Genomic DNA, 27,243 nt, shown 5'->3' with positions numbered 1-27,243 from the left:
AACAAATTCATGAAACAAATTCATTGGGGGTTTTCACAATTATAAACAGATGGTCTTTCTATACGGGTGGTCACTAAAGCAGGTTGGTTTACTGCATAAAACACTTTGAGCACCACATTAATCATGATTTTCATTCCTATCTCTTGGGTATAAACATCCTTCACATACATGTAACTCATGAATAATAAATATGAATTTTGTTCATGTTCAAACGAATCTTGCACTGTTCATAAAAAATCAATGTGTAAAAATGTTCTTGTTCATAATGTAACCCCTGTGTATAACATGGTTCAGTGCAAGGTCAGTGCACTGTGCCAGTTCAGTAATTACACAAAATGGACAGAAATGGCGTTAGATGCTCAGTTGTCAAATTTCTTACAAATAAAGGGACTCTCAATATTAAAGACCCTTGAGGGAAGCTCTCATCTAGAATGCAGTCGTCCCAATAAATCGTTAAGCTGTGTTTCACCTGTTATCATTGCACAACAGTGTTCACATGTAAAGATAATCTGCACCTGAAATCTGCTTGTGCCATACTGACTGTGCGCACACCACCACCACCACTCTGCAATGTGCTGTGCAGTCTTCCAAATAAATCATTATGCTGCATTTCACCTGTATATCACTGCACAATACTGTGTTCACATGTAAAGATAATCTGCACCTGAAATCTGTTTGCGGCATACTGACTGCGTCCACACCACAACTTTGCCGTGTGCTGTTCATCAGCAATGAAGGGTACACTTTATACAGAGGAAGAGACTCGCCCACTAAAGCAGTGGCACTGGTAACATGCCAAGGTCTTTTAAGCTGTCCTCCTAGCGCTCTAATGAGAGCATTCTTGTGTACCAACTAAAAACCTGCCACAGCCATGAGAAATGACCACACATCTAACATCTTGTAAATAAGCTCCTGTAAACTGTGGCATTTACCAAAGGTTTTTAGTCTACAGAAGATGAAGTACAAGACTAACACGAGGCAGTAGTGGCAATGGTAACATGCCATGCTGTCCTTCCAATACTTTAACAAGAGCATACTTGTGTACAGAGTAAAAACCTGCCATACAGTTACCGAGGGGTTTTATTCTACAGAAGACGTAGAACAAGATTAACCCACAACAGTAGAGGCAATGGTTACATCCTCAGGTCTGCTAAGCTCTCCTTCTAACGGTGGTAAATAAGCTCCTGAAAACTGAAGCAGTTACCAAGGGTTGTTCGTCTACTGCCATTCACTTGTTCGTACCTCATGACACACAGAGGAGTCAGTTCAGGTAGGACCATTGTTGTGTTTGCAAATCCTTTTGTCATCCCCACTTGTAGCATAGTCGAAAACCGCCGCAATAAACCTTGCTGATTTACTCCGGCAATTGTGGACAAACCTCAATGCTGTACTACACATACACATCTGAAGTCCATTCATCTCTGGACCCACTTGCATAGTTTGATTTGTTTATCAGTGAGTGCAGCTAGGTAGTTGGTGTCTCCCACTTCAAATGGACATACATCTAATGCTGTGCTACCGATGGACATCTTCTGGGTGAGGTTGCCTGAACTTGCGTCCCAAGTAAACACCTGCCGTACAAACAAAGTCATGAATAATACAGTCAGCACTGTGGATCATAGAGAATGAATCAAATTAGCATCATGTTCTTCTTATCTTTCAAAGTCCAGGGGCCCGTTTCACAAAGCCTTTTTTCAATGACAAATGACAATAATCAGTGACAAATCTGCTGATAACCAATCAGAAGCAAGGACTACACAAGCTTGTAACAAAAATTGTCATTTGGTCACTGATGACAAGGTATGTGAAATAAAGCCCAAGAGTAGTATTTTGAAAACTATGTTAGCGTGGACGGTTTGTTAGTTAAAGGTAAAGACCAGCATTGGAAACGCCCCAATTTAAAAAAAATGAAATGGAAGCTCTTATTACCAATTATGTGAAAGAATATGTTTTAACTCCTGTTGACTAATAAATGATGATAACAATTTTGCCGGGAAACCGCCTTCTAATTGATTTTGCTAAGTTAGTTTATCTATTGGTGTGTGATAGATAAAACGCATGTGTTGCGCATGTGTGCGTAGTCCCATATACATCTTTCTGTGTACGGTGCTTGTAACTTTACCAAGACTGGGCCAAATTTCTTATCATTTTGATGATTCCCAGAACCTTGCAGTACACACCAATACCTATCATGCTAGATGATCAACCTTTTCTGATCGATTCCACAACATTTCTTTCACAATGCACTCGCACGACCAGAACTTATCTTTATCTTTAATTTGGACAAAATCAGTTTTCTAAAAAAATATGTGAGCTTTAAATGTATGTTACATAATATTCTAAAACTATTTTAAGAGGATTTTGTTCGAAAAAATGCACCATTCATAAGCATAACCTTTACCCTATTCTGACTGGGGGGGGGGGCATTTTGATTGAGTGAGTTTTTCTTTTTTGTGTTTATGGCAATTAGTCAGAGTTGTCTTTCATAATAAAGGATGACAGTATTTGTCAATTCTATTTCTTCTAACTGCAAATGTTAAAGATTACCAGTGACTACCGGTAGTCTATATTATGCACTATACTCACAATAACAACTATAAAAATTGGAGGGAACAAAAATAACGCCTCTGCCTCCGAGTACTTACTAATGATGTAGTCTCATCGCCAGCACAAACGATGAGTTTATATTTTTGTTGATGTTTCAGTTTTAACATGATGTATCATTCAAATGTGAATATTCATACCAGATGAATTTATATCGCTGTTGTGGTTCTTGTTTTAGTTTTGAGGCGTGTATCATTCAGTTGTGAATATTTGTTGTTATTGTTTTAGTTTTATTGGCCTGTATCATTCATTTATGGAATATTTACGCCATACTTACTGATGATGTAGCCTCGTCTCCAGCACAAGCAATGAGTTTATCATCATCCTGAGGTACAGGGAAGATAGCTGATTGAGTGAGCAGCTTCATGGTGGTTCCTCCAAAGAAGGTCTGAACAGAGTTACATGAGACTAGGCTGTTACCATGGTCACCAACCTGCTGTCTCTTCATCTCACACATCTAAACATTACAGATAGAACAGAAAATAAAAACATTAACAACAACAAAAATCATTATTATTCCAGGGATTGTATTCCGAGATTCATTTTAGCTCAGAATTTTTTTTGAAATGTTATGTCAGTGACATAAGATAGCAATCAAATATTTGTTAAAGGAGCTAAACAAAGAAAATAGACTAACAACTCATAATTAACAAAAAAATAACAAAATACATATGGATGGAAAGATTTTCTCTTGAAAAGCACGAACAATTTGCTGAGAAATCATATAGATATCATGGAAAGGCGTAAAATGCAATTTTTCAAGACCCACCTTAGACCCCCGAACGCCCCTGAATGTAACCTTTGCCTGGTGAGACTATCAAAAATAAATGTTAGATTTTACTCTCATCATGTTCAGCCAATAGAAACACCTTCTCTTTCTCTCTCTCTCTCTCTTTCACTCTGTCTCTCTCACTCTTTCTCACTTTCTCTCTTTATCTTGTTCTCTCTCTCTCGCTCTCTCTCTCTCTTTCTCCCTCCTCCTCTCTCTTTCTTTCTTTCTTTCTTTCTTTCTCTCTCTCTCTTTTTCTTTCTCTCTCTCCTTCTCTCTCTTTCTCTGTCTCTTTCTCTCCACTCACCACATATCTGGAAGCTGGATGTGACTTGGTCGGTCTAAAGGAAGCCAGACAGTGTCTTGTTTGGGGTTCAAATGCTACGCCTGTGCAGCTTCCTGTTGAAATAAAAACAAGAACTTGTTTGTTAATGATGACAAGTAATCTCCTTCTCTCCTTCAAGAGGTCTCATGTTTACCAGATTAATAAGTCAGGGTACAACTTGACATTCAATACTAGGTTGAATTTCTAAGATCCAATGCACTTTAGATGCTGATGCAGATTGTGTAGGCTACAAAGGCAAGTATTCTTGCAGCAAAATTTCACAATGGAGAAGTCTTCGCTAAATGTATGAAACTAAATCAAATTATGATTTCTTTACTTACATGAAATTAAAAGTAGTTCGGTGCATGTTTCCATAAAAAAAAAGCCTTCACATTACTCTGGCTGAAGTTATGCCGTCTTCGTCTTAAAGTGACTCATTAACATTGTTGAAGGTTGATGAAAAAAATTGCTTAATTTTTGTATAAAATGTTACTTACTATATTCCTTCTACTCTACTAACCCTCTGACATGCAAAATATCCTGACAAAATTCTCAAACCACGAAGATATCTATGGTTTTCTTTGAAGGAGTCGATGCATGACACCCTCTAACAGTCATTAACAGTAAATTCTCCCAACCATTTTTGAATTTTCCCAACCGTTTTTCCAAGAAAAAAAATATAAAACAGGCTATAAAAAATATGTCAACACTTAAATGTCTGAAATGGAATGAAAAGCCATTTTATTGCTTAGTGAGGATTTCCATTCACCTAAAATGTAATTAAATTATAATAATATAGTTGGGAGAATTAAGGAAATCGATCAGATCAGTTTTTCTCAATTTGTACCATGAATAATGGTCCGTTTTCACTCAAATTTTCAGATTATCTTTAATTGTACATCTAGGATTGAAGTCGCTACCTTAGCACCACTATCTCTCATCTGAACAATGTTACCAAGTCCCTTTAAGGCATTTAAAACATTCAAGGAATTGCATCCTAGGGTACCTGGATTTGAAAGTCGCCATTATAGATTGATTGATGTCAAGCCAAAGGTCATTAATGCAATGACCAGGGGGGGGGGGGGTCACAAAGATCCTAAGTTGAACTTAAAGGTACATGTAATACAAAGTTTTGGTATGGGGTTATGAATTTGGTTCAAATGAACATATTGGAAGCATATGCGATCCTACAATATTCAGTGATCGTTGTCGCGGTTGAAATCGAGTGTAAAGTAATGAAATTGTAAATAATACACTCTTTATGTTGTATAGCTCCCTCTCAAGGTCAGAATATTAATTAAGCTATATAAAACAATGTTTCTTGACTAAAATCGACCGATTAGCAATTCCCATTTGGGAATTATATATCACTACATATTCTGAGATTTTCACGGTCGCAGGTACCATTGAACGGCGGTAGGCGCTATTTGAAATTTATCCAAATTTACCAGGAGCACCGGTAAATTGTTATATTCAATTTTTCTCGAAATCAAAAGTGTTTTAGGAGCTAAATTTTCTAGTGCTTATAATACACCCACAGGGGCATCTAAATATATCAAAAATGTAAAGAATCACTATCCATCCAATTTTCAAAATTTCCCAAAACTTTGTATTACCTTTAACGCTAAATTGGACTTAAAAACTATGGACAGCCATTGGAGCCTTAAATAAAATATATTCAAAAGCAAAAATCCTAGTATTTTAGACTTTTCATAAATTCCACATCAAAACATGAAATCTCCTATGATAATAGAAAATATGAATGATTTGAATTTCAGTTCGGTTCGGGGTTCGGTAATATAATAGCAAGCAGCGTTATAGTCACGGCGGTCGGCACTGGGCGGGCCAGCACGAAGGACTTCTGCCCACTCCTGCTGAAAAACAGTGCTTCCGACCAGCACGAATTTCACACTAAATAACTGCTCTAAACGTAATTATTTGTGAAGAAAAGTACTATGTACATAGTTTTCTATTGTTAAATGTTATATTGTATTTTCTATCATTTGTATTTTCACTGTCAAAAAAGCCATTGGAAGCAAAATTTCTATGTAATGTTTGCATGCATGGACCAATAAAATAATCTTGAATCTTGAATCTTGAATCTACTACTTACATTCGTATTTCCGTTTTGAATCGTGTTTTATTTACAATTTTAAAAGAATCATGTTTTCAATTTGTCAATAAATGATATTTTTTCAAGATTTTCCGAGACGGTTGTTGTCAAATGTTAGAGTCATGAAAGCTGCCATCTTGAATAGCAATTCAGGCTCGTCAATAACTGTTTTTTTATAAGTTTTTATTTTCAATAGGAAAAATATAAAATCCCTATTTTTCCTGAATAAATAAATACCATACTATAATATATATTTATTTCATTATTTATATTGTAAAATTTGTCTGATATTGTTACAATTAAAATATTGATTTTTTGTTAAACGGGTTTGAGCTGAACTTGTTTTGATCACGCACATGTATTCTTGTTTAGAGCTTGCGATCAAAACATGAAATCTCCTATGATAATAGAAAATATGAATGATTTGAATCAACATTTTATGCCTTTTAAAATAACTTTTACAAAATATTTTCAAGGATGCTAATGGCTTTCCATAACTGTTAAGTCCATCTTAGATATAAGTTCAACTTAGGATCTTTGTGAAACACCCCCAGGGCCCCGTTGCACAAAACTTAAAATTGATGGGAATTTTGCCATCAACGGTAACTGCCATGGAAACCTTGATTTTGATTGGCTGGTGAGCCCTGTTACCATGGTACTTGCCATTGACGGCAAAGTTACCATCAATGGTAAGTTTTATGCAACAGGGCCAAGGACTCAACATGCTAAACCATATAATCTGCAGTCTGGTCACTTTTCCACCCACCTAGACATTGATATACTCACCTTCTAGATGGAGTTTATGCATTCTATACTCCTCACAAGATAGCTGCTCCCAGAATGAAGCTCCCTCTAGTGTTCCAATCAGTAAGCCTCCGCAGCTGAATGTTTATAGAGGAGAAAACAAAGTGTAAGAGTATACTTAAGCTATAATTGTAGAAAAAGACACAGTCAATTACACTGATATACACTGGATTATGTAAGGGTCCATGGAGTGTATTACTGTATAACACATGCTCCATGCAGATTACAATAGATCACATATATTTGTATGGTATTGCTTTGAACATACAAATAATCTTTGTTCAAATTAGAGCAGATTATGACAATGATTTGTTGTTATCTTTTCTTTAGTGAACCGCTAAGGCTACTCCAAGGCCTCTACGCTGATGACAAAGTTGATGTTGACGTCATTTGTCATGATACTAGTTCGATTGAACATTGAGTAAAGATATAAGAAAGGAAACTGATCTAGTGTGAGTCATGTGTTGTTTAGCGCATCCAGAGTATCAATGAAACATTCATTGCTGGAAATACAATGCACAAATCAACCCATTGCTTCCTGGAACCGGGTGGTTTATGTATTAAGCCTATGGGAATGTGATAAATTCTGTAGTCAAAGGATTAACACATCAGTGGCTTTCTTCTGAAAGGTATTTGATATACAGGGTGGCCCATAAGAAATGGATTATCATGCCTTGACTAATGCGGGGTAAATTGTGAAACAATGTTCAAGACATCCACTGGTAGTGCTTTTGCAGAAAGTAATGTATCATTTCAAAGTTTCAGATATGATATCATGCCTGTTGAGAAGTGCTGCATTAATAATAATAATAATAATAATAATAATAATATTAATCTTTTAAAGTCCACTCCAAATTTCATTAAGTTAAACCGAAAATGGAAATTCTTTTTGCCCAATTGATCGTGAGCCCGGCAGACACTGAGCAGCGCCAGATCGACGTTGCTCTATCCCTTATTGTTGAATGCCAAACAAGGTAGGAGCAACTCCCGTCTTATAACGTCTTTTGGTATGACGCGGCCGGGGTTCGACCATTAGATGATGAAACTGATACTTACGGAAGAGCATCTCCTGTCTTGCTTGGTACGTATTTCAGTGATACAATGGGACATCGAGAGCCCTCTCTCGTCAAGGTTTGAACCTCTGTGTCTGTCTTCCTAGTATCGTATATAACCACTGCTCCATTCTGTAGTCCCGCATATACATAATTGGTGTTAGCAGTGTTCCAGGCACAACACCAGGCTGGCATGGGACAAGTGTACCTAAAGGGGGTCAAACAACAAAGTGCAAAAAATAGCTTAAATGGTTTCCAAGATTCCTTGAAGTAATACCAAAAATAACATATTAAACAACACTTTTGCCTGTCGGAAGACGCCAAAGATAGAGGGTGCCTGTAATAAACTGTGCTAGGCTCAAGCAAGATATCAATAGAAATGGCCAACACCAACAATTATCTAGAGGTCCAATGCCACGGTCATATTCACAAAAAGGAGTGAATAACTGTTTGTTTAAGTCTACATCTAACAAAATACTTTCACAAATAAATTTGGACATTGTAATCAATGTCCCAAATCGCAGTAGCCTGGACCTATTGATGGCGTCAAAATATTGTATTTTATACTTCATACCGACTAAGGCTTGCGTAGACTCGATAAAGACCAAGGAGAGAGACACACTGACATAAAGAGAGAAAGAGATACACATAGACAGAAGAGATGGAGGGCAAGATATAGACAGAAGACTTACGATTGTACGACCGTGTTGCTTGCGAGACTAGTAATCTTGAGCATCTTATCTACCGATGCGGTCAGTACAAGCCCCTCATTCCTCCCAGTGAAGGCTAGGCCTCTGATTGGTTTAGAGTGTATGGGAATATACTGACATGATTTGAAATCCATTGCACTTATCTGAAGGGATAAAGAGAACAAATCAAGAAGATTAGGGAAGCTGCGTTGATAATATGCTTAAAAAAAAAGATAGATTTTAATTGATTTATAATGAAGTGATCTAATACAGAACTTTATTTCATTATAGTTCTAGGCATGAGCCGATTTAGCTATCAGTTATCGGAGACTGCTGATATCGTCATCGTTTTGCATTATCGGTATCGACTGATATTGCTTTTATTTACTACTGATTCCGATATGAAACGAGGAGGAAAATAAAATAGTTTCAAAGTAATTCCCATGCGAAAAGAGCTGTATTTCTTATGTCATTATTAACGATTTTTCCTCACAGTTTACTTATATTCTAGGCGCGATAACTCAGTTGGTAGAGCAGTGGTCTCATAATTCGGCGACCTGGGTTTGGAACCAATGGGATGCGCTAGTGCCCTTTGGTAATAAGGCATTTATCCTAATTACCAGGACTCTCAGAGAGGACCTAAAGCCATTGGTCCTCTAGTTGCTTACTAACAAGCATCAATGCTTTCTTAGCAGTCAGGTAATATAACCACCACTACACATTCATCATCCCTAAAGAACCACATAAAAGCAAATCATGTTCCTTAAACCCATCGCACTTCATCATACCCATTAGCAATGTCTGTAGGAGATCAGAGCTGTGCATTCAAACTTCATCTCATCATATGAGTGACACTTTTCCTTTTTAAATATAAAGTTGAGTTCTGGTAATGCAATTGCATAGTGAAAGGAAAGGTGTGGAATAGATCAGAAAAAGTTGATCATGTAGCATGTAAGTATTGGTGTGTACTGCAAGGTTCTGGAGTCATCAAAATCATAATAAATTTGGCCCAGTCTTGGTAAAGAACAAGCACTGTACACAGAAAGATTTATATGGGACAACACAAATGGTGTCGGGGCAACTATACCTTGATTTCCTTATCTTTCTATACTCATTACTCAGCCAGTATACATTCTCTTCCAAAATTATTTGGCATTATTTGACATTTATTTGTAATCTTGAACATTCAGTGTTAGTTTCGTTAGATTCTGTGAGAATTCATTTTCTTTTTTACCAGAACTCAAGTTTATCTTTAATTTGTTATACAATCCTGATTGAATGAAGTTTACCTTTTTAAGGCCGTAGCCCTGAAAGAGTACATTAGATGAAGGCATTGAAGCTAGAAGCAGCTGATTGGCTGGATCATATCCCATCACTCGACAGTTGCCATTCTACATCATCAAGAAAAAGAAAAAAGTAAATATACATATTTACATGTCCAACCATGAGAGGGTCTGGTGTATAGAAACTATGGTCCCAGACCGTGACACTAAATGAAGGATTGGAATTTAATCATATTAAAGCTGGCTTCTTATATGTACATGAAGCAGTAAAGTCTGTCACACTGTGATGCTCCTTAAGCTCTAACATTATTATTACTCGTAGCAGAGTGGCCAACTATGTGGCGCTCTGGCCTTCTGGTACCTTGGTGGAGAGTGGCAAAAGTGGATTTAAAATGTCTTGCCAAAGGACCTTTGTGCCGGGATTTGAACCTTCAACTTTTTAAATGAAAGTCAAGTGAATGGACTACACAATTTTACTAATCATGTGTTTCAGTGCCGTGGTCAAGTGGATACATCACCGGACTGTGGATCAAATGGTTAGCGGTTCAAGTCCCGCCTCGGCAATAATGTACTTTGGCAAGACATTAATCTACATTTGACTTTGAATGTTTTTTTAAACAGATATATGGCACCATACAAATGCTGTTCATCATCATCATCATCACTCTTCACCTAGGTGTTCAGTGGGCAACCGGTAGGATGCCAACATTAAATGTAGTTGGGTTGGCATGTGGCGCTTGTAAAATGGCACCTGGCCAGAATCCTCCCCTTGGAGCGGAGCGTGTGCACGATTATGTGCAGATTAACATATTAAATCCAATTACTAAGAGTTAGAGCTATTCCAATGTGACTATTCTTATACATACCGGTGACACTTGGATAGTCTTGTCCAGAGTGTATTGACCTGATAACCTGTGATGTGGCTGTTGACTGCTACATGATGCTACGCTAGACAGAGGACTGGATCAAAAACAAAACAAGAGAAATGTATCTTGATGGCATAATGCCTTCAACAAAGAATGCCCATGCACACTGCTCTACCCACCCCCTCTGCCTAGCTGTCATACTCTCTTGCTCTGTCCGCATCATCATCATACAAAACAGATTTCATGTAATTTACCCAACTTAAGCTGTTATGCCTGAAATCGTCTATACTTATAGTATTTATTTTAGTAAATTCATCTATAAACTGTTACCAATACAGGAACTAACCTTCAGGCTGCAGATTGCTGATGAGATTCAAAGATTACTTTTATTCTTTTCACCTCTTCTAAAGCCATTAAATATGATGTTGAAAACAATGGCACCTACTGATTTTAGATAAAATGTGCCATAAGTACCCAAACTTTAGGTTTTAGAGGCCCATCATTGTTTTTAAGCAAAGCAGAACAAAGATTTTGGCTGAAAATGTTTGTTTGGTGTAGAAAACCCAGTATGAACAGTACAATGAAATATGGTAAAGGCTAAGACCCACAGCAGACCATGGGGCACTGAAGTTGCTCCAAAAGGGCCCGAAAAATCTGCTACTCTGAGACAGCTTCAAAGAGAGACAATAATCTGTCTGTACTCATGAGGTAGAGTGAACATGATCTTAACAGTCCAGTCCCATGTACTTACTTTCGTGCTGCAGATTGCTGATGTGATTCAAATATTGCTTTCATCCTCTTCACCTCTTCTAAAGCCATCACATATCTAAGCTGTGTCTGAGCTGCGTCCATCTCGGCTTTCCTCCTCAGCTCCTTCTCTCTCTCAAGGTCTCTGATTTTTAAAAATAAAATAAATATATACAAAACCAAGACAAATACTACTGCATCTTCAATATACCTCTGACTTTATTCTTTTTCTCAAACTTCCTGATACAAAAATGAAAAAAATTAAAAAAAAGTCAAATGTGACTGCGTCTCCAATATGCCTCCGTCTACATTCAGTTAAGAACATAGCTTGAATTATTTTTGACATATCACCATGAGAACAAAAAGCCTATATTTACATGTCAATTGATCTTTAAGACCTTTAGCCTTTGACATTAAATCCCTTTAGAGAATTTAGAGAAAACAAAAGAAGTTTTGGTAAAGCCCATATGCAATGATAATTTCATTTAATTGGTATCACTCTGGTTCAGCAATCAAATTATTACTGGGAATTAACCTAACATCATGCAGTCAAACCGTTTTGGTGGCAAAGTGTAGCTTTCCCTAAAGGCCTATGAAGTATAGTATAAAGCTAAAAAAAGTCTATCTCAGAAGAGTTCATTTTGGCCATTTGGCAGGTTTCAAGTTGGCCTAAAGTTTAAAGACGCATATTAGTGGGATTAGCCTTCAGTTTGATGAAAAACAAGCCTCATGGAATTTGCATTACATTCCCCACCAATCAACCCAATATAGAAAAGTTATTATCATACATTTTTCCCACCCGAAGACTCTCCGAGAGACTAGGGGGTTTTTCTTGATAGGCCTACGGGTTAGCTGTGTGCAGACGTGTATACCTATTAAGGGTATTTCTAGCGAGGTCTGGTGTCAATGAACTATACCCTACTGCAAATGGAAACTGAAGACCATCCCCCTTCAATTATCCTTTCTTAGTATCTGTAGAGGGTTGGCATGACTTACTTCAATGCTCGATCTCTTTCCGATGTATCGAGAACTTTGAGAGCCTTGGCATAGATCACTCGGACATCGGTCTTCTTAGCCTTGGTGTTGCATTGTGGGCATTTACCTCCTTGCCCTTTCAACCACTGCTCTATGCAGCTGTATATTGGAGAGAGGGGTGAGAGGGAGAGGGAGAGGGGGAGAGGGAGAGAGGGAGAGGGAGAGAGAGAGAGAGGGAGAGAGAGAGAGAGAGAGAGAGAGAAAGAGAGATGGAGATGGAGAGAAAGAGAGAGAGAAAAAAGTGAAAGAGAAGGAGAAATATATATATTGAAAGAGATAAAGAGAAACAGATATAGAAAAAAGATATAGAGAGAGATGGAGAAAGAGAAAGGCATAGAGAGAGAGAGAGAGGAAGAGAAAGAGAGAGAGAGAGAGAGAGAGAGGGGGAGGAGTCAGGAAGAAATGCAGGAAGAGACAGAGAAATAGCCATAAACAGAGAGAAGTTATTATTGAGTTTAAATATAGATCTCAGAATTCAGAATAATAATTTCCAATTTCAAAAGAAAAGTGTTATATACATGTACATGTAGAAGACAACCACAGATTACAAGGCAGAAAAAAACCTATACAATACAAAAACAATGGATTCCAAATCCTAAAATTCTACATCCCTCTAATGAAGTATTGGGTATTGATATCAACTATAAAGCTTACAAAATGTTTCTTATAAACTAGTCTCATATTTAATTCAATGCAACTAATTTTTAAAAGCTGAGTTGCACATGTACGGTGTATATACTGTACAAGATAAATATTAACATTAAATTCATCATACAGAGCAATTAACAACTTGGTAGCATATGCTGCCTCACTTCATTTTATCAATACAGACCAATTACTCCATAAAAAATGAAAAAAAATGAAAAACTGGTAAATGTGATTCAGAGTAAAAACCTTGAAATCAATGCATTCGGAAATATATGTGAAAGAGAGGAAATGAAAAGATATACTATGATTAATTTTCAATAAATGTTGAAGCTTACCTTTGACCGAAAAGATGACCACAGCGTAGCGAGACAAGACGATGAGAACCTGATGTGGTCCAGGGTTCATAGCAGATGATACAGGATTGCTATGTGGATCAATGGAAGGAAATGTGACAGGTACAGAGAGTGCAACTTCCCAGTTCTAATCTTAGATTTAATAAACTGATTTGTGCAACACATACATGTACATCTGCATGGTGCCTTGTGACCAAGGTCCAGGGCTCACTGAAGGCCTCTATTACTTACATGTACATGTACAGCGTAAAAGCTCTCTGATGCAATCTGACCCATATTTCTGTGCATTTCCAAACAAAATTAATGACTAAAATTCCACAATTCATTTTTGCTGAGACTGAATTGAGCATCTTGCTAATTTTCAAACCTGTCACTGTTGTAAATGAAAACCCCTTGTGGCCCACCCTGACCAATGTTTTACGCAACTACTGTTTTGTTTGTTTGTTTGATTTTATTCCTGTGTTTTTTCAAAATAATGAAAGATAATACATGTACAAACATAGTATAAATCAATTCAATAATTATACCTTTAAAAAAACACAGATGACGAATCATTTCAAAATTGAGAAATGAAGGAGACCGCATCTTAAGCTAGAGCTTGAATGTAATGGTGGCCTGGTCCCCATTGCACAAAACTTACCATTGATGGTAACTTTGCTATCAATTGTAACTAATATGGAAACCTTGATTTTGATTGGCTGTTGAGCCCTGTTACCACGGTAGTTCCCATCAATGGTAAGTTTTATGCAACAGGCACCTGGGGCTGGTTTCATAAAACTTGTTATCTATAACAACTGCTAAATTTCTATGACAAATTTGCTCTCAGCCAATCAGATGCCATGATTTCAGTAGCTTATAACAGTAGGTTGTAACTTGTTATTGATATCAAGTTTTATGAAACAGGGCCCAGACTTGCACTCATTTCATACACAAAGACCATTACACCATCCCACAAAGGAATACACTTACCGATTCATCGTCACTTGCGCTATCATCGTTCCCTGTGTCACATGCACCAACCGCTGGTTTCTTAGGCTCCTGGAAGTCAGACATAGAGTCATTACTATTCTCATCTTCAGTCACTGTCTCCATGGGTTCATCATCTTCATCCTGATTGGTTGATGCTCCATGCATATCATTAGCTTCTGGCATGCGATTGGTTGTTGGTCTCAGAGTGTCACTATCATCTGAGCTTTGACCCAGGTCAGCATCAGGTACAGGTCTATTGCCATCGCTCACCAGAGGTCTCGGAGTATCTGAAACTACTCCTGCCTGTGATTGGGTATCGGTACTAGCCTCATTTGCATGTGGGTTTGAGCTAGCTGCTGATTGGCTAGCTCTGATTGCTTGCAAACCACTAGGGCCTGGAATGTCCACATCAGCAACTGCATCATGTCTGTGCTGAAGCAAACCGGTCTCAGCTGGATTCATCTGGTTCCCACTGCTCTGCTGTGGAAGCATGAGCAGTGATTCACTGTCAGACTGTGACCCTTGACCTGGCATGGTTGGCAAGGCAGGGAGAGATGGATCAGTATTGACCCTGCTCTCTTCCTGTGATCTTGACCGTGATTGGCCTCTGTGCTCTTCCTGCATAAAGACAATGTTTTAAAACGATTTAACAATTTTATCAGAATGGTTTGGTTTATTAGAAATTAGTTCTATGACAAAGCCATCAATTATTCACCTGTGTGACAGTTTCACTATTAAAGTATAAACACCTTCCCAAAACAGCTCTCCTTGATAATCTGAAAATTGGCAACTAGCTTTAGTCTGCCACACCTGAGGGGAAGTTTTCTTGACCTAAAGAGAAAGTTGAGTTCTGGTCATGCGATTGCATTAATTGTCAAAAAAACGGTGTGGAATCGATCAGAAAAAGTTATCATGTAGCATATACATGTAAGTATTGGTGTGTACTGCAAAGTTCTGGGGTCATCAAAATGAAAAGAAATTGGCCCAGTCTTGGTAAAGTAACAAGCACTGCACACAGAAAGATGTGTATGGAACTACACAAACATGTGGCATATAAATTATAAAGCGGGCCTTATTTTTAAGCTGTTACCTAGTTACCTGTCATATATTTAAAATTTGAAGGCATTCGAAGAGCCATGCTTTTCAGGGAACATTTTTTCACTGATGTTCTTCCACATTTGCATAATAACAATGATAAAGCTCACAATTTTCTTTGTTCACCTCTCCCCAGAACTCAACCTTCTCTTTAAAGGGATCGTTTAACAATGTTAAATCTGAGATACACGGCCCTACGTGTTATCAGTGTCTGTGATATGGTGTAATATTGAAGCCCTAAACAAATTGCGCTTCAAAATGATCAAGAAGTGCCTCAAAAAAGTAAAAATCTTTGAGTGACTGGTTTTACCATACTCGCTTTCCCCAATAGACTGTAGTGTTTTCAATCATAAATATCTTGATAATCAGACAGGCGATCGGACAGGCGAAAGTCATGGGGTTCCTGACTGACTTAAAGGTTATAATTATCATTGCATCATGAGCTAAATCCAGAATTTTGTTTCAGAATCTGAGACAAAGTTACCGGATCCCTTTAAGACATTGACACTGTCGGTGTCACGCAGGTACATGTACATGTACTTGATATATATGTGATCATGTGCTGTAGTTATAACTCATTCCTTATATCCAGAATGCCTACTTGAGACTCAAATTACAAAGTTCACCTTCGTTGACAAAACCAAAGTTCACAAAACACTACACTATATTTCCAATACAAACTAATCACATCAATGTACTAATCGCCAGTGTAAAGGCCGATTAATAAAGCACCATCATAGAGTGGTGAAGTGTGACATCATCAAAAATCCATCTTTAGAATTTCTCAATTTTTTCTTCATTTTCCGAAAGAGCATCAAAAATAATGTCCAAATGTCGAAAACCAATTATATGTTAAGTATTGGCTGAGATACAATGTATGACCATCTGAATAAAAAGATTGCCTATGGGAGCTCAGTGTTATATGCTCTGGATCATAACCATTAGGAGCCAGAGCATATATCACTGAGTTCCTATAGGAAATATATTCATTCAGATGGTCATATCTCAACCAATACTTGATATATTCAATTCGTTTTCGACATTTGGACATTATTTTTGATGCTCTTTCGGAAAATGAAGAAAAAATTGAGAAATTCTCAAAATAGATTTTTATGACGTCGCAGCTTCGGTACTCTATTGTTCGGCTCCTCACTTCTTCTTTTATTGACAAGATTTTTTAAAAATCGATATACATGTACCACAGTTGCAACTGGCTTAGGTACATGCAATATGACCAACTATTTCTTGTGATCTATATGCCCACATAATGACCTTTGACACAAATACTGTAGATGTCTCTCGGCACACTCTATATGTCGCAGTGAAATTTGCTTTAGCGTATTTCTATAAAGACCACATTTTTGGTTTCCCTCACACATTCTTTATAGACAAATTTCACTATATACTTATATATATTTGGGTCCTCGGATATTGATACCAAGTTTGAAAACTGAAGTTATAACATTGTACCAAAATTGGATTCTAGGTGAAAATGATACAAGTTGTAGGTGTATTGCCAAGCCTTTAGAAAACGTTCGTTTCATGAAATACTGGGACATCATCATTTGAGCCCACCATTGTCTGACTCTTGCTATTCATCTTTTCTTTTCTCAATTTCTAAGGTACTTATTTCTCGCTCACTTTGCTCGCTCGCACCATTTAGGAATAGGATGCCATCTGAGGAGCCCAAGCTCAAGTACATCTTTTATCTTTTAAATCAAAATTACATGTTAATGTTAACCACGCTCAATTGCGTCTTTTGCTTGCAACATTCAGAAACTGGATAATCCTTGGCAACGAGGCGCCTGAAAATTGTCATATTTGTGTATTCACATGACCGATTATGATTTTTATTTTTCCATGAATATTGGGCGGCGAGGTACCTGCATACATTATTGTGTATCTACAGGGAATAATTTTCCTGGTATCGCATCGCAATTTGCTATGCATTTTTGCATGACTGCTATACAAAATATCTTTTGTGTAGCAGTTTTCATCCATAGAAATGTACAGAATTTCATTTGAAATATTTATCCATCGGCTGAAATTGCTAATCAAAAAATTTGAGGAAAATTATTCCCTGATCTAATATCTAGTACGCTAAATGTATACAACTTTATTAAACAAAAACAACAGAATCTATTTAGAGACAAGCGTGCCCTGCACTTGACGGATGCCATAACAATGCAAAACAAATCTCTATCTTCTTTCTCTGTCTATCTCTTCCTCTCTCCCTCTCTCTATCTCTCTCTCTTCTTTCTCTGTATATCTCCGTCTACTTCTCTCCCTCCCTCTCTCTGTCTTTCTCTTTCTCTCTCTCTCTCTCTCTCTCTCTCCCTGTCTACTTCTCTCTCTCTCTCTCCCTCTCTCTCTCTTCTCTCTCTGTCTAATTCTCTCCCTCTCTCTATCTCTCTCTCTCTCTCTCTCCTTCTCTCTGTCTGTCTCTTTCTCTCTATACCTGTTGGTCTTCATCCTCTGATATCTCTGTAGCATCTGAATCATACAGATCTTCATCACTTTCATTCAGACCCCTCCCTACTTCTCTCTCTCTCTCTCTCTCCTTCTCCCTTTCTATCTCTCTCTCTCTCTCCCCCCTTCTCTCTCTCTATCTATATCTCTTTCTCTCTCCTTCTCTCTGTCTGTCTCTTTCTCTCTATACCTGTTGGTCTTCATCCTCTGATATCTCTGTAGCATCTGAATCATACAGATCTTCATCACTTTCAATCAGAATGGTGGAACCACTGTCCTCTTCTTCTTCATTGTGCTCCATTGGTGCAGCCCATCAGTACTTCAATAGCAATTACTCTTCAGTTCATAAGCCTGCAAAGAAAAATGTATTTATTGGTAGTTGGTAAATAGACAATTTTTGAAATGTAATCAATTTTAATGCATTTAAGTCTTTGCTAAAGGGAGTGAAGCTTGGCAAATACTGGTTAACGCCATCTTTGACTTCTTTTGGACGACTGCACTTAAACGAATGGACTTGATTAACGGTAGTCACGCTAGCGTTTGCAAAGCAGACCAGAGTTCTGTTGTATGTATGTTACACCAAAAATTTGAAAATGATTCAAACTATTACTTACTGACTTGTTAGCACTTAAAGGAATAGTTGAGTTCTGTTGCAGAAGGCGTTATACAAAATAATTTGTTTGTGAGATAATGAAAAACTGAGTGTCAAATTTGAAAGAACATACAATTTAAATCACAAATTCATCTTTTTTCCATCAAAATCGGTTCAGAGACGGCTTAAATATCCATAAATGATTTATAATACAAATATTCGATAATTTAAAAAAGCCGTTGAAAAAACGAAATATCGCCTTTTAAGTCGTATTTCAGCCAATGCCGATGTTGGCTTTTCTGTTGGCTGTTTTGTGTTGGTTATATTAGGCACAACCAGCCGGCCCATGTATTGTTATTTTTAATAAATTAATTAATTAACGGTCACCAAATTTTTTTGAAAGTCGAGCTGAATTACCTTCATAGCAATTTTAGTTCCTAAAAGGGCATTAGAAATGTCATAGATAAGGATGAGAGCAATAACCATGCACTTTGAAGGCATTTGCGGTCTGAAAACAGAACTCAACTATCCCCTTTAAGTCAAGTCGACAACTAATAGTCATTATTTTCCCACTTACAGACATTTTCAAGCCCCCCTTATTTTAGGGAAGTTCTAAATTAGTAATATCTTTCAAATGCCGTTGGAATTTAACATTTTCATTTTTGGGGCCTGCAAATGGGAGATACATGTACATGTATGTTGTAAAATTGCCTTTTGTAAGCCAAATTATTGTACCCTATTTCGCGGACGTGTAAGTTCATACGTGTCTTGGATGCGCTTACGCGTCCGTCCGTCGGCAACCTCTCAAAGACGTGCCTATAAGAGTCCCGGACACGGGCCGTCTCCTCATTCTGGAATCTGCTGAGCTGTGACACACACCCTTTTTACTTCAGATAGTACCTTTAAAATCAATACCGCTCGAGCGGATCGGCCAATCAGAATGCGTAAACTCACTGTACAGACTACAGGGCTCAATCAATGCTAGACCGATGGGGAATGTTGACAACTGTCAGTTTTATTAAAGAATGACCCATACCAGACGGTTATTTCTGTCTTCTTCTTGATTTCTTCCATTGACTCCATCCCATGCAGAGTATTGTCGTACCATACTGGGGTGGGCCGTGTGCAGGTAGACCACTACACCAGGGTTTTCCCCTACTTTTATACAAATAGTGCAGTGGGTTCTAAACATGCGAAGGTAGTGACTCTTCTCTACACGGGGGCTCCATTTCACGTCCTCTCCGAGGGACGGAGTATTTTCCACTTAACATACATGTAGCCTGCGTCCATGAAACAAGGGGAGGGGTATGTTAACACACAACGCAGGCTTCAGTCATCCGCCTGGGTGGGATTCGAACCCGAGATCTTTTGTTCGACTTGCCTCACATGTAGAACTTCAGCTTACAATTGAATTAGCCCATGCGCAGATCGTTCATCCGATCTCAGCCTCATTTTCGTAAGGTGGCACCTAGCCTAGCCGGCATGGGCCCTTCAGATTGGATATCGCTGTTCTCCATTCCCTCGATGCTATAAGATATTTGTGCGAGGAGCAAGCTTGCGATTTTCTGATTTTTTTTTTCTATGACTTTGCCATTGAACTTAAGTTGCGCTTAAGTTAAGTAAGCCCTCTCTCACTTAAATTCGAAGCCACTCAAGCGGATCAGCCAATGGGAGCGCGTAAACTCACTGTACAGCGCTAAATGCGCTAAGTAAGTTCTTTGTGCGCCTCCGGCCTCCCGACCCTAAAATAAATCAATGGCAATCTGTAAAGTTCTGACTTTGTGTGATCTGGATCTGGAGTTCCCTCGACATGCTGGATGGTGCCTTGGTGGAGCTCCTTGGTAGTGTGGTATTCACCTTCAACAAGAATTTTAATGAGGGATATAACGATATATCAAAATTAAAAATAAACAAAAACATGGGAGTCCCTAATGATCACTGCACTGACTAGGCCTATGCCAGACACAGCTCAGCGCCTCGGCTGCCTCGCAAGCAAACTCTGCTGAACTAGCCGCTAACTTCGGCGTCGGAGCTCCCTAGAGTTACCGCTAACTGAGCGGTAGCGTACTAAGGTGCCAAGGTACCGGTATTGCGGCCTCATGAATAAACATGAGTATATGACGTCACGAACTCGCTACGAACTCGCCACGCCTACTCTACCCCTTACCATTTAGCGGGTATCTATGTTAACGTTGTCGCCTCTATAATCTGTTTTTGTTGTACGTACGGCCGTACCTACACCCCGACTATATATATATATATACCTACCTATATACCTACATATACTTACCTACCTACCTACCTACCTACCTACCTACCTATATATATGTCTCATTTTGAAGAACTTCAGTCATTAATTGTTCTCGCTCATATATTAGTAACTCCATATATATAATATATCCTAGCTTGATAGCACCCCTCCATTAATTATATTGAGCAATAGAAATATTAACTCCATCTATCTCCATCATTTAAACTTGCTCGAACTTCATCCAACCTAGCACCTCCTCTATACAGCCTAGCACCCCCTCCATTGAGCCTTAGAAATATTAACTCCATCTATCTCCATCATCTAAACTTGTTCGAACTTCATCCAGCTAGCTAGCCTAGCACCCCCTCTATACAGCCTTGCACCCCTCCAATGAGCCTATCCATCTATCTCCATCATTTAAACTTGAACTACATCCATGCTAGCACCTTCTCTATACAGCCTAGAGCGACCATTAAGCTTGCATGTTTTCAGACCTAGCTATTACGATAATGTGTATCTGTCCAACCTAGCTTGCACCAACGATATCCTGGCCCCTATATAGCAACAACTCCATATGTAGCTATTGGTATACGGGTAATTTAACAGAACCAATTTCATATATCTTTCATCAATTATATCTAGCTAGGTGAAGGATTTGAAATGTGATTTTAAAGATATTCTTTCATAATCAGTAATGCAGGATCATACATGCACTTTTCTTTTCCCTCTCAAGACTTACATTACCATACACCTCACTGGTTATCAGCTGAGAAACGGGTCATCCCGGTAACAAAGTAATTTGCGTTCTAAAAAGTCAGAAAATCAGTAACTGAATAAGTGAAATTAGAGACATATCTGAAAATTATTAACTAATTATGAATTTCTAAATATTACAAATTTGCAAAGTGATGACACTGCCTGGCTTCCACATTTTCTACATACCTATTCCAAATATACATATTCATATTCAGCATAGATAATTTTGAATGGTTTTGAAAGACCTTGAATGGATCATACCGGTAACTGTTTTTATATTGTTGTCGAGTTTTCTCGAACTGATGTGTTTCATTTTTCCATTTTCATAGCAAATAAGTTATTTTTAACTGGAGTATGTATTCATTAAGATATACTCATAATACTTTCAAAGCTTTGAATAATACCTCGCACAAAAGTACACAGATTTTGCAAACGAACACACTCCAGCACACACCCTAGGTTAATTAAGTCCAACATGTTATTTCACATATGGCAACAGAACATTCTCATCATCTGACCCTGTACTCTGGCACTCTTGGTCAACCGAAATTACAAAAATATAATGTTCAAGACTGCTCATAATCACTTGCCAGTTTTCAAATATGTAATTTATTGTAACGAACCTGTGACTGCCAACTACATGTATGTTTTCTTTCCCTTCAAATTTTGTTGAATCTTACTTTGTCATAGAGTCAACTCTGCTCAGTCAAGTAATCGTAAGTCAAAGGTTTTTAAAGTCCTGCTCTTCATTTTCCATTGCTTTTTTTTTACCCAAGTCAGATTTTGTCTAGGTGAAATCTATATTTTTTCTATAGTCCCAACGGATTCGACTATGACAGAGTGAAGTGTACATGTCACTAATTTGTTTAAAGTGAATGGAGAACAATTATTATTATCATTATTATTGATCTAGCAATTATGCAATTGATAGAAAGATCTTCACTTCACACCACCTTCTACACCATCCAGCCACGCACAATAAATATAAAGTATAATATAAGGATTAAATCAATTTCAAATAATTGGATTATAAGTATTGTTTTATTTAAAAAACAATGTACAGAAAAAAAAACATGACTGCATAATTGTCTAATTTTAAATACACAGTACATGTATTAGGTGACTGATTTGCATGAATAAAATTCAATAAAAGGAGTACACAAAAAATCAAATAGTAACATTTTTGTGGTGTTCGGAGTTGAACTAGCTACAAGCATATTTGAAGGTATATTGTCCCCCTTTTATTAGTTAGTGTAATTTTAAAACCATTCATATTCCTCAAAAACCTGCAGATTTCATTGATTATTATCTTGCACCCAATTCTCACAATACATCTGAAGTGATTGCACCTGTTTTACGTGCATCATAATATGTGTTTCTATGATAAAGACATCATTTTATTCTTTTTGTGTGTGCCTTGCCTTTACTTTTTTATGTATGTTTATAAGGTTCTTGCAAGCACTGCATCACTAATCAGCATGCCTGCAAAAAAAAAATGTTTGGTTCCAAAAATATGCTGAGAAAAACCCTATTTTTTAAAGTTATTTCATAAATATTTCTTGCAATTCTTTTACTATTCAGAAAAATATCTTACATGAATATTTGAGGTTATATTTCATATTAATTTCAGAGTCCTTTTTTTGGTTGCATTATTGGAGTGTTCCAAAACTGGGCAAAAATATAAAACAGGGGAAACGCTCTCGGCGGTGTCACCTGCATTACACAATTCAATATGATTAAAAATTGAGGTTAGGACATTATTTATAGGCAGGGTGGCCCGTTAGCAGGCCCCCCAAATTGAAATCCTCTGAATACAATCGGCATTTGAAGTGAATATTGACTTAGAATCACCAAAGGAATTATTTACTCTAATTTTTACCAAGATTGATATCTTTAATGAAATAGGAACAAAAACCAAAAATTGATTTATTAAGTCTCATATTAAGTTGTGAAAACATAATCCAAGTCTACTGACCTAAAATATCCTTGACTTTGTGACCTGGAATTTGTGTCATATGATTTGTGATACTTGATAACCCTTGGGTACAAGTTTCATGGAATTTAAACAAACACTTTTGAAATCATGATAACATTAAACAGGTCAACGCAAAGCGTAGCATCCCCTCGCAGGGTACAAATGGCCTATATACATCAGAACATTGGACTATATATTAATAGGCAAGAAACCACAATTTCACATATATAATTAGGTGTTTTGCATATTTAATGAGCTATGATTGGTGATACTTATTAACCCTTATGTTCAAGTTTCATGGAATAGGAATGTATACAAAATTATGATAAAAATTCAAAATCTTAACCTTTGGTCAAGTTTTGATGTTGATGCTACAATATACTTGAGTCAAAGTTTGTTCACCTGAAATGACCTTTGACTTTGCAACCTTAAATTCTACTCACATGATTGGGGATACTTTACAACCCCTATGTTCAAGTTTCATGGAAGAAGATTATACACTTTTAAAATTATGTTAAAAATTCAAAAACCTAACCCCGGGTTAAGTTTTTGATCATGATGCCACAACAGTCTAATTGTTTAAATCTGAAATGACCTTTCACCTTGACTTTGTGACCTGAAATTGTACTCACATCATTGGAGATTCTAGATAACTCTTTAATCAATGTTTCAGTGAATAAGAACTTACACTTTAAAAAATTCAAAAACTTAACCTGTTGACGCCGCTGCCGTCAACGGAAAAGCGGCGCCTATTTCCAAGTATCAAGTATTTTGTCTAAATATATGTTTTGATAAATATTCTTACTAGTATTTTGAAGTTGCAAAAGAACTTTGCCACTAATTCTTAAAATATCTTCCTTATTATGTGGGGGGGGGGGCCTATCAAAGATTCACTTTTGTTTGTTTAGGCATGTTCCATTTTGTCAAATTTGGAATAATAATTTGCCCATGACATCTGGGCGAAAGACGTATGTAAATGTATTGAAATCAATTTCCTAGTAATCATGGCACAATCAGCATAAATACGATCTAACAATATTATCAAATAATAATAATAATAGCATACGGTACTTATATAGCGCATATCACAATATGTCTCTATGCGCTGTAGGAAAGAGTAAGAAGGAAAGGTGGATAGATTAACATAAGAGAAATTTAAGATATGCTCAACATACTAGGCTGTATAGAGGAGGTGCTAGGCTGGATGAAGTTAGTGTAATTAAGTTTAAATGATGGAGATATAGTTATTTTTCCAAGGCTCAATGGAGGGGGTGCTAGGCTGTATAGAGGAGGTGCTAGGTTGGATGAAGTTCGAACAAGTTTAAATGATGGAGATAGATGGAGTTAATATTTCTAAGGCTTAATATGGAGGGGGTGCTAGGCTGTATAGAGGGGGTGCTAGGTTGGATGAAGTTAGTGCAATTAAGTTTAAATGATGGAGATATAGTTATTTTTCCAAGGCTCAATGGAGGGGGTGCTAGGCTGTATAGAGAGGGTGCTAGGCTGGATGAAGTTAGTGCAATTAAGTTTAAATGATGGAGATATAGTTATTTTTCCAAGGCTCAATGGAGGGGGTGCTAAGCTATATAGAGGAGGTGCTAGGTTGGATGAAGTTCGAACAAGTTTAAATGATGGAGATAGATGGAGTTAATATTTCTAAGGCTCAATGGAGGGGGTGCTAAGCTGTGTAGAGGAGGTGCTAGGTTGGATGAAGTTCGAACAAGTTTAAATGATGGAGATAGATGGAGTTAATATTTCTAAGGCCTATTATGGAGGGGGTGCTAGGCTGTATAGAGGGGGTGCTAGGTTGGATGAAGTTCGAACAAGTTTAAATAATGGAGATAGATGGAGTTAATATTTCTAAGGCCTATTATGGAGGGGGTGCTAGGCTGTATAGAGAGGGTGCTAGGCTGGATGAAGTTAGTGCAATTAAGTTTGAATGATGGAGATATAGTTATTTTTCCAAGGCTCAATGGAGGGGGTGCTAGGCTGTATAGAGAGGGTGCTAGGCTGGATGAAGTTAGTGCAATTAAGTTTAAATGATAGAGATATAGTTATTTTTCCAAGGCTCAATGGAGGGGGTGCTAAGCTGTATAGAGGAGGTGCTAGGTTGGATGAAGTTCGAACAAGTTTAAATGATGGAGATAGATGGAGTTAATATTTCTAAGGCCTATTATGGAGGGGGTGCTAGGCTGTATAGAGGGGGTGCTAGGTTGGATGAAGTTCGAACAAGTTTAAATAATGGAGATAGATGGAGTTAATATTTCTAAGGCCTATTATGGAGGGGGTGCTAGGCTGTATAGAGAGGGTGCTAGGCTGGATGAAGTTAGTGCAATTAAGTTTGAATGATGGAGATATAGTTATTTTTCCAAGGCTCAATGGAGGGGGTGCTAGGCTGTATAGAGAGGGTGCTAGGCTGGATGAAGTTAGTGCAATTAAGTTTAAATGATGGAGATATAGTTATTTTTCCAAGGCTCAATGGAGGGGGTGCTAAGCTGTATAGAGGAGGTGCTAGGTTGGATGAAGTTCGAACAAGTTTAAATGATGGAGATAGATGGAGTTAATATTTCTAAGGCTCAATGGAGGGGGTGCTAAGCTGTGTAGAGGAGGTGCTAGGTTGGATGAAGTTCGAACAAGTTTAAATGATGGAGATGGATGGAGTTAATATTTCTAAGGCTTAATATGGAGGGGGTGCTAGGCTGTATAGAGGAGGTGCTAGGTTGGATGAAGTTCGAGCAAGTTTAAATGATGGATAGTGATGGAGTTAATATTTCTATTGCTCAATATAATTAATGGAGGGGTGCTATCAAGCTAGGATATTATATATGGAGTTATATGAGCGAGAACAATTAATGACTGAAGTTCTTCAAAATGAGACATATAATAGGTATATAGGTAGGTAGGTAGGTAGGTAGGTAGGTAAGTATATGTAGGTATATAGGTAGGTATATATATATAGTCGGGGTGTAGGTACGGCCGTACGTACAACGAAAATAGATTATAGAGGCGACAACGTTAACATAGATACCCGCTAAATGGTAAAGGGTAGAGTAGGCGTGGCGAGTTCGTAGCGAGTTCGTGACGTCATATACTCATGTTTATTCATGAGGCCGCAATACCGGTACCTTGGCACCTTAGTACGCTACCTAACTGGTTGAGCTACCTGTGCTGTGTTGCACGGAATTTGACGAACATATTTTGTTTTCATCCACAGCATATCAATGGTCATCCTAACCTTTAAATTTCTTTCATACTTTGGCACCCATACTTTTAAGCCCATACTAAGTTCATATCACAGACAAACGGAAGTATTTAAGACAAGTTAAACTCACTCTCTTTGCAGTTTCATAACTCGCGGTTAGTTGATTGCATGCGCACATATTCCCGGACCAATTACGGTATCCTCAAGAAAGCGAACAATAAAAAGAAAATAGATTAGTGAACCTTTTACTTAACAAGTGCCCCTTCCCCTTTCAATAAGTACCCCTTTTAACTCGGATAAGCGCACCTTTTTCGCATGTGCCCCTTTTCCTTATGATAATTGCCCCTTTTTAAATCTGAGAGATGCTTGTTTTTATTTGACTAGTGCCCCTTCCCCTCCTGATTAGTGCTCTTTTCATCTCTAATGACTATAAAATGAGTGTCCCTTTCTGTAGTCTTTCACCTCTAATAACTGCCCCTCAGTTTATTTCAACACGTTCCCCTTTTCCTTTCTATATAATAAATGCTCTTTATCCTTTTAATACGTGCCCCTTCCCTTTCTCATAATTACCTCTTTTAATCTCTGATAAGTGCCCCGATTATTTTAACATATGTGCCTCTTTTCCTTTTTAATTAATGCTTTTTTT

The 27,243-nt window shown here is 37.6% G+C and overlaps 1 protein-coding gene across 2 annotated transcripts; it reads right to left on the bottom strand.

Moving 5' to 3' along the window:
* Positions 1-852: 852 nt before the first annotated feature.
* LOC582133 (E3 ubiquitin-protein ligase RFWD3) lies at positions 853-26,802 on the bottom strand. Of its 2 annotated transcripts, XM_030992990.1 has the most exons (15): positions 26,728-26,802; positions 18,062-18,172; positions 17,811-17,860; positions 14,258-14,875; positions 13,271-13,359; positions 12,249-12,386; positions 11,257-11,397; positions 10,506-10,599; positions 9,646-9,747; positions 8,360-8,520; positions 7,672-7,875; positions 6,598-6,692; positions 3,681-3,772; positions 2,882-3,061; positions 853-1,571 (listed from the first exon to the last, which is right to left on the bottom strand). In XM_030992990.1, exons 2-15 carry the CDS (start codon positions 18,120-18,122, stop codon positions 1,416-1,418), a joined length of 2,181 nt encoding a protein of 726 aa, XP_030848850.1. In that variant the 5' UTR covers positions 18,123-18,172; positions 26,728-26,802; the 3' UTR covers positions 853-1,415. The 2 variants fall into 2 exon arrangements, with proteins under 2 accessions (XP_030848850.1, XP_030848851.1); XM_030992991.1 differs by lacking the exon at positions 17,811-17,860 and having other exon boundaries at positions 18,012-18,172.
* Between the last annotated feature and the right edge of the window lie 441 nt (positions 26,803-27,243).

Source organism: Strongylocentrotus purpuratus, unplaced genomic scaffold (genome assembly GCF_000002235.5).
Source record: "Strongylocentrotus purpuratus isolate Spur 01 unplaced genomic scaffold, Spur_5.0 spur5_scaffold_20, whole genome shotgun sequence".
NCBI lineage: Eukaryota > Metazoa > Echinodermata > Echinoidea > Camarodonta > Strongylocentrotidae > Strongylocentrotus > Strongylocentrotus purpuratus.
This window is presented reverse-complemented; position numbering and strand designations above follow the sequence as displayed.